At 57.5% G+C, this 12,691-nt stretch overlaps 1 protein-coding gene across 8 annotated transcripts in view; it reads right to left on the reverse strand.

The window, feature by feature from the left end:
* The window catches only part of ANK1 (ankyrin 1), a 213,975-nt gene that overhangs the window by 58,455 nt on the left and 142,829 nt on the right, over positions 1-12,691 (reverse strand). For all 8 annotated transcript variants that reach the window (XM_067022663.1, XM_067022666.1, XM_067022669.1 and 5 more), the window contains exons 4-15: positions 11,964-12,062; positions 11,319-11,417; positions 10,136-10,321; positions 9,003-9,101; positions 8,525-8,623; positions 8,149-8,247; positions 5,729-5,926; positions 4,238-4,336; positions 3,718-3,816; positions 2,934-3,032; positions 1,359-1,556; positions 497-595 (exon numbers count right to left, since the gene is read on the reverse strand). In XM_067022663.1, coding sequence (XP_066878764.1) covers positions 497-595; positions 1,359-1,556; positions 2,934-3,032; positions 3,718-3,816; positions 4,238-4,336; positions 5,729-5,926; positions 8,149-8,247; positions 8,525-8,623; positions 9,003-9,101; positions 10,136-10,321; positions 11,319-11,417; positions 11,964-12,062 — 1,473 coding nt within the window. The remainder of the gene's footprint in view (positions 1-496; positions 596-1,358; positions 1,557-2,933; positions 3,033-3,717; positions 3,817-4,237; positions 4,337-5,728; positions 5,927-8,148; positions 8,248-8,524; positions 8,624-9,002; positions 9,102-10,135; positions 10,322-11,318; positions 11,418-11,963; positions 12,063-12,691) is intronic.

Consider the following 12,691-nt stretch of genomic DNA (forward strand, 5'->3'; position numbering starts at 1 on the left):
GTCACCTCCTCATTCCTGAGGGGTCACCTCCTCATTCCTGGGGTCACCTCCTCCTCATTCCTGGGGGGTCACCTCCTCCTCATTCCTGGGGCCACCTCCTCAGTCCTGGGGTCACCCCCTCGGTCCTGGGGTCACCGCCTCAGTCCTGGGGTCACCACCTCATTTCTGGGGTCACCGCCTCAGTCCAGGGGGTGTCACCCCCTCCTCCTCAGTCCTGGGGGGTCACCTCCTCAGTCCCGGGGGTCACCTCCATTCCCGGGGGCTCCTAGGAGCTGATGGGGCAGTGCAGCACCCTCGCTCAGAGGGGCCACCGGGTCTTTCTAGAAGGGCAAGGCCTCTGTCAGAAAGATCTGTCTCCCCAGAGGCCATTCTTCCTGGACGGCTGCGCATTCGCAAGGGGGACGCGGTCGGCTCAGGCAGAGATGACCTCAGGCAGAGGGTGCAGCTGCCCCTCTGCCCCGGCCTCCACCCGGGCGGGACGGAAGGTCAAGCTCACCTTCCCGGCGGCGTCTGGGTGCGCGTCATGCTCCAGCAGCAGCTGTGCCACGCGCACCTTCCCGTACTTGGCCGCCACGTGGAGAGGGGTAAATCCTTTCTGAGGAGAAACACAGGCCGTCGGAACCGTGGCGAGGCCCGCCATCCTCCCTGGAGAAAGGGCCCGCGGCAAAGGAGGTGTCCCACCCCGACTGGCGTGGAGACGCCCGTAGAATAAAGAGCACAGAAGGTGTGATCCCGCTGAGACCCCCAGAGCCCAGGGGGCTGCCACCTGCCCCTCTCGTGACCGAGTCAAAACCACCGCTGCGGGCTTCCCTGGTGGCGCAGTGGTTGAGAGTCCGCCTGCCGGTGCAGGGGACACGGGTTCGTGCCCCGGTCCGGGAAGATCCCACGTGCCGCGGAGCGGCTGGGCCCGTGAGCCATGGCCGCTGAGCCTGTGCATCCGGAGCCTGTGCTCCGCAACGGGAGAGGCCACAACAGTGAGAGGCCCGCATACCGCAAAAAAAAAAAAAAAAAAAAAAAAAACCACCGCTGCTGTAATTTGACAGCCAGCTAGTTGAGGGCAGGGGCTGGGCCGCCAGCCTTCTCGCACCCCAGAGCCTGTCTGGTCTGGCCAGAGCAGATCCTGAGCCATTCCATGATAAACAGACGAGGGCTGGATGAGAAACTACAGTTCACCTTCCTGGGGAAGGACGGGACACATCCGGCTCACAGGTGGCGGCCAGTCCTGTGGGTCCATTCCTCCCAGCAGACCTCAGCACAGTCAAGGCGACACAGAGGACCAGGTGGGAACGCCCTCCCCTGCCCCAGGCCCAGCCGGGACCAGCCTGCCGCTCTGGAGAACAGGAGGAGGAATGCTGTACCTTGGTCATGCACGCCTGGGACGCCTCCTTTTCCAGAAGGGCCAGGGCCGTTTCCACGTGGCCCTCTCGGGCTGCGATGTGCAGGGGGGTGTGCCCGGCCGTGGTCGCCAGGTTGGGGTTGGCGTTATTTTCTAGCAGGAGCTTCACCATGGTTGTGTGGCCAATGCGGGCTGCACAGTGAAGTGGGGTCTGGTCATCCTGGAACCCAAAGCAAAAACAAAGAACAGGGGACGCTCAGGTTACCTAACCCAACTCTTCATTTTATAAAGAAGGCGGGTGAGGCCCAGAGAGGTTAAGTGACTTTCTCAAGGCCACACAGCTAGTAAGAGGAAGAGCTGAGATTCAAATCTCTGACTTTTGGGAACCAATATGTTCTCTATTATTTAATCCTTATAACAACCTTTCAAGTTAGTTGTTATTCCTACTTAATTGCCCAAAGGCTCGGCCTTCCCATCTGTAAAATGGGAAAAATGGCATTGACCTCATAGGGCTATGGTTAGGATCAAGCAGACAGAGTGTATAAGATGTTTCACAACACATTTGGCACAAACGTGTGGTTGCTCTTACGGCAGACCTCGGAGACATTGTGGGCTCAGTTCCAGACCACCGCAATAAATTGGGTAGCACAGTAGTGAGTCACATGAATTTGTTTGGTTTCCCCGTGCACATACAAGTTATTCATACGCTATTACACTCCATTATGTGTGCAATAGAATTATGTCTAAAAAATACACTTACCTTAATTAAAAAATACTTTACTGCTAGAAAAACGCGATCCGCCTGACAACGCGGGCTTGCCACAAAACTTCAAATTCTACAAAACACACTATCTGCAAAGCACACTAAAGTGGAGGGCGATCAAACGAGGTGAACTGTACTGTCCCCCGAGTCCTATCTAAGCGTCCACTTGTCTTTCTGTCTGAAGGCTGCCCTGGTTTTCTCTACAGCAGGGGCGATGGGAGGGTCAGACCTGGGGAAAGATGACTTTCCATCTCAGCTCCTGCCCCCCGCCCCTTCCAGTTTCCTCCGGAAGCTCAGGGGGGGGTCAGTGGGCAGGGTCTCTGTGTCACTGGGCCCGGCTGGGGGCCTCCCTCACGTGGCTCAAACCCAAACCACAGTCCTGACACTAAACAGAGGCTTTGCGGTCTGTGCGGTAGGAGAGCCTGATCCTGGCCAAAGCCGGATGGCAAACTCAGCGGCTCTTCTTACCCTTTGCTCGCTCAGCCCCTCAGAGATGCCTTTTACATCGCGGGGGGCATCTTGATTTTCACCGGCAACTCTTTCTTCAAAAGGTTGCTCCTCTTCTGATACTGTGGCTGTAACCACCACGCGACCTTTCAGCAACCACCCCCCCACACCACCAATACTGTTTCCTGGCCTCTTGTTGACGCCAACACATCTCTGGCCTTCGCAGAACCCTGGCAAAGCAGAACCAGAGCGAGCGGTGCAACCAAGCAGCTGTGACGAGGAACCTCGGCGCCACGAGCCCTGCAGCCTGGACTCCGATCAGGGAGGATCGCTCCTCGTGCGCTTGCCCTGCTTCCGTCTGGGATCCCTCCCATCTCCAGAACTCACCTTGGCCTTGGCATTGACTTTGGCTTTGTTCTGGAGCAAATATTTGGCCACTTCCGTGTGCCCTGCTCTGGCCGCCATGTGTAGCGGGGTCTCCACTTTCTGTAAAAGAACAAAATTATGGAAGCGTTAACACCTGCTGGGTTTCCAAGAGGGCGCACACAGAGCTCCGCGGTGCCAGCCTGGAGTAGCTTGGCGGGCATTCATCCAAGAGGTGGAGTTGCCCCAGCAAGCAACTTCAGCCTTTAGTCTGCTGATGCCTGGTGTGTGTGTGTGTGTGTGTGTGTGTGTGTGTGTGTGTAAGATACACTTAAAGGTAAACCCCAGAGCTAAGGAATGTTTAAAAACATACATGGGGCTTCCCTGGTGGCGCAGTGGTTGAGAGTCCGCCTGCCGATGCAGGGGACGCGGGTTCGTGCCCCGGTGCGGGAAGATCCCACGTGCCGCGGAGCGGCTGGGCCCGTGAGCCGTGGCCGCTGCGCCTGCGCGTCCGGAGCCTGTGCTCCGCAACGGGAGAGGCCACGGCAGTGAGAGGCCCGCGTACCGCAAAAAAAAACCAAAAAACAAAAAACACCATACATGTATTCCCAGATAACACTCACAGAAGTTCCCAAATGACTGTCCAAAATAAAACCCCCAAGACTTACAGATGGGTGACACGTTTAATAGCGCCTGCTATTCTGAGAATTCTACCTCTGTCCTCGAGAGGAGAGCTTGGGATCGCTGGCAAACGCTCGCCTCCGAGCCCTCCGTCCACAGGAAGGGCCTGCTCTCCCCACGGACTCACCACATTGGAGACGTTGGGCGATGCTTCCCGCTGCAGGAGGCTCTTCACGATGGGCAGGTGCCCCATGAAGGAGGCCACGTGGAGAGGTGTCAGGCCGGACTGGAACAGACCAGACAGGAGTGAGACGGGGTAGCCTTGCCCGCTCCTCCAGAGACACAGCCAGATGGATCTTAAGCTTTCCTGCCTCTAGGGGCTCCAGAACAGTCTTCCAAGGAAAGGGAGTTCTATGAAATGGGTCTGTTTCCAGGAAAATGGCCGAAGGGGAAAAAAAAACGCTGCTGGGTGATTCCACCCACATGTACAACTCAGAACATTTTGTATCTGACCTTGGACAGCTCCCTGAGATCTGGCACCAGCTCCTGGTCTTAGCGACCCCTGATGTATTCCTCTGAGAGTTCTAGACTAATACACACACACACACACACACACACACACACGCAGCCACAAAGAACAACTCTCAAGATGGCTACTGGAAGGAGGCCCGTGGAGACCGTCCACTCGCCTGCGGAGTTTCTCCTACCTCAGTGACAGCATCGATGGAGGCGCCCGTCTTCAGCAGCAACTCCATGACGCGGATATGGTTCTTCTTGCAGGCGATGTGTAAGGGGGTAAAGCCATTCTGCAGCCCCACACAAAGGGAGACAGGCAAGCAGGGGCTCACATCAAGCCCAAGGAACACCCAGACCGCCCTGCTGATGAAAAGGCAGCCCCTGCCCAGCCTAAACGTCAATCACTGTGCATCACGGAAGAGGCGGGCGGCTCTCACTACGCAGCAGGCGAGGTCCTGGGTATGTTGTCTGTAAACCTTTTTTCCAAATTTAGCCATATTTTTGGACGCACTGAAAGAGCCTGCCGTTTAAAGTTTCCTTAAGGGGAAATTTACAATAAAGAGAACCGCTGAGCACGTTCCCTGAAACCGCCGTGCGTTTCTAGTCAAATGGATTTCTGTACCTCAGCCCTGCTCGAACATGATACGCTAGGATGTAAACTCCACCAGGGCAGGGATTTCTGTGTGTTCGCTGGGTTTTGCCTGTCTGCTTGTTTTCTCAGTGCTTTAACCCCTGGGGCAGTGGTTCTCAAGGTGAGGGGAGGGGATTTTGTCTCACCACCCATCCCCCCCGCCCTGGGGACACCTGGCCATGTCTAGAGACGTTTTTGATGGTCACAACGAAGGGAGGAGTGCTAGTAGCGCCTAGTGGGTGGAGGCCAGGGATGCTGCTAAACATCTATCCACGGGTCAGTCTCCCCACAACAAAGAATATCGGGCCCCAGATGTCAGTAGTGCTGAGGTTGAGAAACCCCGACTACCCCAGACAGTGCCTGGCAAGTGAGGACTGCTCGGTGAAAGCTTTCTGAACAAATGAATGAATAAATGAACGAACGAGCCGTCCTTGCGGCCTGGAGGCTGTCCGGCCTTCTAGATTCTCCTCCTCTGGGAATGGGCAGAGGGGAGCTGGCGGGTGTGGGCAGGCTCCGTGCAGCGCTCCGGCCCCGCCGGCAACTTCCCCCGGGGAGCGCCCGGCCTGGGGCGAGCGAAAGGAACCACAGTCGCAGGAGGGAATTTGCTTTAGGCCTGAACTCACCTCTGCTCAAGCACCATGACCACTGTGAGCCTCTCTGCAGAGGAAGGATGCTTAGCTGAGGCCATTTCACTCGCCCCCAGAGCAGATCAAAAAGCCAGGCAGTCGCTAGAAATCACCAACCCTCAGCTCTGGGCACGGGCAGGTGTGACATCCCGCATACCTACTGCACACTGCTTGTGAGTCAGGCGTCCTGGGCCCAAACCCACCCGGACCTCAGCCTGTTATGGGGGCTCGGTCATTATGTGTGGGATGCGGCAGGGAGTCAGGTCACATCCGCCTGTGCGCTGCCACGCCCCCACCCCCGACACTGTCCCCGCCCTGAATGTCCAGGGCAGTTCCAGGCACCAGTGGGTACCTCCCTGGGGGGCTCAGCCATGCAGCTGCGGCCCGAGCCCCTCTGGCACCTTCTCTGATAGCCTCCCACTCACCAGGGCTCTGGAGTTCGGTTTGGCCCCTTTATCCAAAAGGACCTTGGCCACCCTGTGGTGGCCGCAGTGGGCGGCCACGTGGAGCGGGGTCAGGTGGTCCAGCGTGATGTCGTCTATCTCTGCATTGTATTGCAATAGGAGTCGGACACAGTCAAGGTGGTCTCCCTGAGCCGCCATGTGGATCGGAGACAAGCCGTTCTGGTGAAGAGGGAAAACACCCAGTTGCAAAGGAAACGAACATGGAAATTCGAGGCAGGAACGATTCCAACCTCCCTTCCCACCTCCTCCCTACACAGGGCTTTCACGTGGCTCCCGGGTGAGCCTGGTTCCTTCCGGCCTCCGCGGTCCTGCTGGTCTCTGATTGCAAACCTTTCTTCTCACCCCGCCAAATCCCCCAGGCCAGCTCTAGCCAGGCCCACCTCTTCCACGAAGCCTCCCCTGGCCACCCTTGATTCCTGTGGGCTTGTCTCATCTGGACCCCTCACTCGGACCGTACTTATATACTGGCCGAATTGTTTTCAGAATTAACTTTTCAGGTCTATGTATCTTCTCTCCTTCCTTGGAAGCTTCTTAAGATCAGTGACTGTGCCTGGTATCTCTTACACGCCCCACGCACGCATGTAACACACACAGTGGTCCTTAATCAATGTGGCCTTGAACGAACGAATGATGCTAAAATGGAATTTGGATCTAAAACCCTCTGTTCTTTGTCCCTGACAAGTGCACATCACTTTAAAAAGCTGTTAAGGATCCTCACTGTTTCTTAAACAGCAATTTATATCAAAAAATTAAAGACAGAGAAGACCCACTCGCTCATTCATTCAGACATTAATTCAGCAAATATTAAGTGATTAAAGTGCACTGGGTGTGGCATAAGCTCTGGGGAAACAGAACAGACAGAATTCCAGGGCAAGGAAGCTGGCAGACTAGTAGGTTAAAGATGGGGAAAGAGATACACTGTTGCCACTGCATGTGGAGACATCAGGAAGATGTGAAAAAGCACAGAGGAGCAGGGGAGGGTGGAATCATCATGGGGTCGGGGGGACATGGGGAGAGAAGACTTCCCGGGGAGGTGATCCCTGAGCTAGGACCTCGCCAGGAAGACGACACAGGAAGAGCATCCCCGAGAAGGGAATGGCGTGTGCAGTTCCACAGAGGCAGCCGCCCTGGGACCCAGGGAGCCCCATGCAGGTAAACACGCGGGAGGCCACGGGCGTAGAGCTGGACTCCAGGGGCAGGCGGGAGCTGCATCATGAAAGCCCCTGAGCGAGGAAACTGGGACGTTAGGTTTTAGCAAGAGACACCTGAAAGAAGGATTTTCAGCAAGGGAGAAACACAATCAAGCTGCATGATGGCTATTGTTAGTGTCTGAATTGAACTGTGTCCCTCAAAATTCACATGTTGAAGTCCTAAAGCCCAGGACCTCGTGATGTGGCCTCATTTGGAAATAGGATCATTGCAGATGTAGTTAGTTGAGATGAGGTCACTGGTGTAGACCTTAATCCAATATGACTGCCGTCCTTATAAAAAGGGGAAATGTACACACACACACACACACACACACACGCACGCACGACAGCCTGGGCCGTGAACATGACCCAGATTTCAGAGAGCTCCATTGAACATTCACATGATCCTCAGTCAGGGAATAAATTGCTTGTATGGTGTAGAATCTTATGACAGGGAGCTGTGCACAGAAAACCTCGGGAGTGACCATGGGTGGGTCTGGTTTCTGCCTTGCTCTGTTCTGATCGCCTTCTAAATTCACCCCAAGAACGAGGCAGTGGGTCTGGAGGCGGTGTAGGCAATGCCAGGTAGTCTGACAGCTTTAGCCCCAGTAAGACTCAAGACCTCATATTAGAACTGAGGGCCGGGCTTTTGCTCTGGCCCCGAAAGGACCTTGAGAAGAACTGTTTTGTTTTCTTTTCAACATCATCCAGTCCGGCCCAGGCTCTGAAGACTCCCCGAGTGCTGACTTCCTGTCTTTTCTGGAGCCAGGGTAAAAGAGATGAGGCCTGATCTAGAGCTGTACAGACAAATGACAGCCCATGGGTCAAATCCAGCCTGCTGCCTGTGCTTGGCAATAAAGTTTTATTAGAACAGGGCTGCTAGTTTGCACATTATCCATGGCTGCTTCCCCACTACAGTGGTAGACTTGAATTGTTGTGACATTGACCAGGGCCTGCAAAGCCTGAAAATATCTACAATCTGGCCCTTTAGAGAGAAAGGGTGCCAACCTTGATCTAGATAATAATTAGAGCTGAGTGCCTCCCGTGTGACAGACATTGGGGTCAATGTCTCACACACTGGCTGAGTTAGTAGAATTAGCATCTCTGTTTCTCAGCAATGGGATCCGACCTGGGTCGGCCTGACCTGGAGCCCTGCCTAAGGGGTGCCCCTCGCAGAAAGGAAGCTCGCACCTTGGTTTTGGCTTGGATGGGCGCCCCGTGGTCCAGCAGGATCTCTGAGATTCTCAGGTGCCCATTCCGAGCTGCACAGTGGAGAGGTGTCAGTTCATCCTTTAAAAGACAGTCAAAAAGAGAAAGCCCCAGAGGCGCCCATCAGAGGTCGCTGGAGAGAAGACACCTGTGGTACCATTCCAGCCGGAGAGGCACGAGAAGCCTTCCTTTAGGACGAGCTCGGTGGAGCAGTCTGGTCTCCAGCTGCCCCTGTGGGCTGTTCTAGAAGCTGGCTGCCCTTCCCAAGATGATCATGGAGAGCCCACTACCCGGGTGGGGCCCTGGCGGGCAGCACTCCCCCTCCCCTGGCCTTGCCGGGCAGCTTGCTGGCACCCACCTTGGTCCTCGTTTCTATCTGGGCCCCGCGGTCCAGCAGAAGCCGCACCATGATCACGTTCCCCCTCCGGGAAGCGATGTGCAGCGGCGTGATGCCGTTCTGGAGGGGAGGGAGGGACTGGTCAGGGCGTGCGGCCTTGTCTGGGAGGCAGCTGCTCTGAGCCCTGCTCCCCTGTGGCCCTGCCCCGGCCCAAGGCAAGCGGACACTCTGAGCCCACCGTTAGGACTCTTCTCGCCTAAGAAAGGTTTCAAAGCCTCTCAGGACACGCCAGCCTCTTGGTTCATCACAGGACGCTGGCTGAGCCCAGGTCCCCCAGAATCAGAAACACAGGCTGCAATTTCTTAGAGACCCATCCAGGGCTGCTTCACCCGCAGGCGTGTCTGCAGTGCGGGGGTGTCCTTGGTGCCGCGAGAGGGGGGCATGGGGTTCTAGACGCCCAGTCCCTGCACGCATGGGCGGCCTCACCAAGGGGCCTCACCTGGGGCGTGAAGTTGACACTGGCTCCCCGGTTGAGAAGCAGCTGGGCCACGTTGAGGTTCTCGTAATGAGCTGCGATGTGGAGGGGGGTGAATCCCGTCTGGCACACAACAGAGGGGGACAAGGCGTCACCGGCCACATACTGTCATTTCTACCTCAGAGTCAGCCTGGGGTTCTGAAGAGCCGGCAGGACCGGAGGACCTCACACAGCAGGCAGATTCGGGCGGAAGGGGTCAAGAGATGTCCCACGGCAAGTTACATCCAAGAGCGAGGTGCTACCTCTGGGGACACCCGGTCTCCGTGGTTCCCGTGGACAAACCACGGACCAGGGTTGCCTCCCACCCTGCGGGCAGGGCCCCTTCCTCTGAACGGTTATTTCTGAAGAGATTTTAATGAATGAGTGAGAAGTGTTATGGGGTCCATGACCTCAATCCTCGGGACGGTTTCAGCCCCTATAAGGGTGCGGTGGCCCCTGGGTGGCCAGCTGGGTGGCCAGGGTGGCCCTTTGACCCTCGGGGGGTCCCTTGCCATCCTTCTGTTCCTAACCCCCGACCTCGCCTAACAATCCGGGCGGCAGTTTTCCAGGCGGAACCCCGTGACCATGGGGCCGGGGCCTGTGTGACTGACCCAGTGCAAGTTCATTCCCAGCGGGAGGGAGACGTCAAGTTTACACGTTAAGTCTAAACTTACAGGTAGTGAACACATGGGACAGCGTGTGCAGACGGCGGGCTGTCCAGGCCCCCGGGAGGCCCCTCCCCGGTCCCATCTCCATGTGGGGACCCTTCCCTCCCTCCCTCCAACCGGGGGGAAGCTGGGGAAAGAGCTGGAATAAACTTCTAGAACACCCCTGGGTGTGGGGGGAGGGTGTGGATTGCAAAGTCGTCCTCTGGCCAGAGGACCTGGAGCCACAGCGAGCACACGTCCTTCGGTGTTGCCCGGGGGGCTTAAAAGGGGGGCGTGCCCTGTGGCTCTCGGCTGCCTGGTGGAACGGCGGGCACAGCGGGGCGGGTGCTTGGGGCGCACGCCGGAGCTTCTGTGCTCTGGGCAGCTTCCAGGTAAGTGCCGGGAATCCGTGGAGACCCCGAGGGCCCCCGGTCCGGGCCCCGGCATGATCGGCCCCGCCGGCAGCCTCACCTTGGAGAGCACGTCGGGGTTGGGGTCGTTCTGCAGCAGCACCGCGGCCGTCCGCGTGTCATCGTTGCGGGCCGCGATGTGCAGCGCCGGAAGGCGCACCTTGCCCTTCGTCCCGTAGTTGATGAGGAGCGCCACCACGTTCTCGTGGCCCTGCTGCAGGGCCACGGCCAGAGGGGTGAAGCCGTCCTGAGCGGGGCGGGGGAGAGCAGAGACCATTCGCTCTGACCGTCCTGACCACTCGGTCCTCAGGGCAGGACACGCGCTTTCCAGCTCAGGGCTCTTGCCCTCTGCCCGAGAGGACCTCCCTCCTCCACAGCCTGCAGCCTCGGCTTAGAGGCCACCTGCTCCCTGACGCCGTTCTTGGCCCTGCTTTCATTCCCTGCCGTCTCCCAGCACCTCCAGCAATTTCCCTTTGGCGCGTATTTAACTTTTCCTGTATGACGTGCCCCTAGTCCGAGTGCTGATGAGAGCTGTTACCGCCCTGTCTCTCTGCCTCCCTCTCACCCCATCACCTGGCGGCAGCACAGTGCCGGGAGCTGACGGCCGACCATCACTCCTTCATTCGTTTCACAAATATTACTGAACGCCTACCAAACGCTGGAAACCACAGCAGGCACCGAGGCTTCAATTGTGAGCTACTGTTATTAATCTCCTCGGTGTGTACTAGGGGCACAGGGCCCCCTGAACTGGCAAAGCAGGTGTCATCTGATGCTAAGAGTCAAGAGAAGCTTTGGTTCCATCTAGTCCGATTTCATCATTTCACCAGTGACAAAACTCAGGGTCGAGTGACTTGTCCAAAGGTGTACGTGGGTTCCCGGCAAGAGCCTTTCTCATTAAGGTCCGAGGCAGACCTGTCACCCACACGTGCGCGCGCACATGCACGCACACACACACACACACACACACACACACACACACGTGCACACAGGCCTCCCACCCCAGCCCGGCCTCCAGTGGGGAATGACAGGCTCACCCCTGCTGTCACTTCTCTGGCACGTGTCTGGGCGCCCCTCAATGGCCATAACTTTGTCTCTTACCCCCCCTGCAGGGTCCGACAGCACCCAGGACATTGATCATGGCAGAGGATGCGTCCCGAGCCACGTCCCTGGGACACACTCCCCTGGGACCGTGTCCTCCCCCCGAGAGACATTCAGCCGTGCGGCCGCGTCCGCAAGGTACTTACTTCTGTGGCTACATTCTGATTAGCTCCGTTTTCCAGCAAAAACTTAACCACCTCCAAGTGATTCTCTTGTGCTGCCATGTACAGGGGTGTAAAGCCTTTCTGTAAGCCAAGAGGAAAAGCCACTGGAACTCACCCACGTTAGTGACAGATGCTAAAACCAACGCAAAATCCTCCAGACTCGCGGACAGCTCTCCCTGCATCCTGTTTCCACCCAGCCCCTGTGGCAACATCCCCACCTGTGTCTCCAGCCAGGAAAACACATGGACACTTTGCAATGGCGCAGCGGGGTTACTGCAAAAGGCCCCCGGGTGGGGTGAGCCTCCCCGGAAGCCTGCTTCGGCTCCTCCCAGAACGGTCAGCCTCTTCTGCACACCTCACCCCCCCCGCTAATTTCACTCCCTTCCCCATCCCCCCTCACGTGCCCCCCATACACAAAGGAGCCACAACTAATATATTATTCAGCTAAAGGAACAGAGATGGGGTCCACAATGACCCACCCCATGGTGCTTAGAACGTCCACCGTGAAGCGGGAAAAAGCAAGAAGGCGCTTGGAGACGTTTGACTACATTTGGACTCGGCCGCACGGCGTGTCCACCCGGGGGGACAGGGACGGACAGCCCCACCGCCCGGGGTCCCGAGCATCACCTGTGACTGGGCGTTGACGTTGGCGCCATAGTTGACGAGCTCCCGCACCACCTGGTCCTGACCTGCCAGGGCGGCGATGTGCAGCGCCGTGTTCCCCTTCTGAAACACGGGGAGGGAAGACAGGAGGTTCCCAGGGGCCCGTCACAGGTACGGGGCTGTCACAGGTGCGGGATAAGGGTGTCGTCTGCGGGGCGGCAGCGGGCTTCCTTTGTGGCCCCAAGGGGTGGACCACACCCGCTTGTGTGCCTGACCCACCAGACATCATGAACAGCCCTGGAAACCCAGGGAGGGAAGTTCTTCCCGTTCTCCTGAAAAAAGAATGCCCCAGAACAAGAAAGCCAACTTCTCAGCACAGATCTGCTGCACTTGGGCTCGGCGTCCCGACATCGGCCGACGGGCAGTCAGAATTCCCCAGGACACCCGCGGAAGGGCTGCCAGGCAAGCTGGCTCCTTGGACGGCCGGCTCCTGCCAGGCTGTGGCCCTGCAGGACGGGGCGGAGGCCCCGAGCTCCAGGGAAAAGGAGGCCACAGATCCCGCGGGCCCAGCTCCCTCGTGCCATTACAGCAACACGCACCGGCCAAAGGCTGGACCAAAGCGGGCACGGGGTGAGGGGTAGTCAAGCGTCAGATAACCGTGGGGGGGGCGGGTAGTAAAAGGAACTATATAATGTACGTAGAAGAAAAGAAAAATATGAAACGAAGTGCGGAAAAATAAATTGAATGGAAGC

The sequence above is a fragment of the Kogia breviceps genome, chromosome 20, assembly GCF_026419965.1.
Source record: "Kogia breviceps isolate mKogBre1 chromosome 20, mKogBre1 haplotype 1, whole genome shotgun sequence".
In the NCBI taxonomy this organism is placed as follows: Eukaryota; Metazoa; Chordata; class Mammalia; order Artiodactyla; family Physeteridae; genus Kogia; species Kogia breviceps.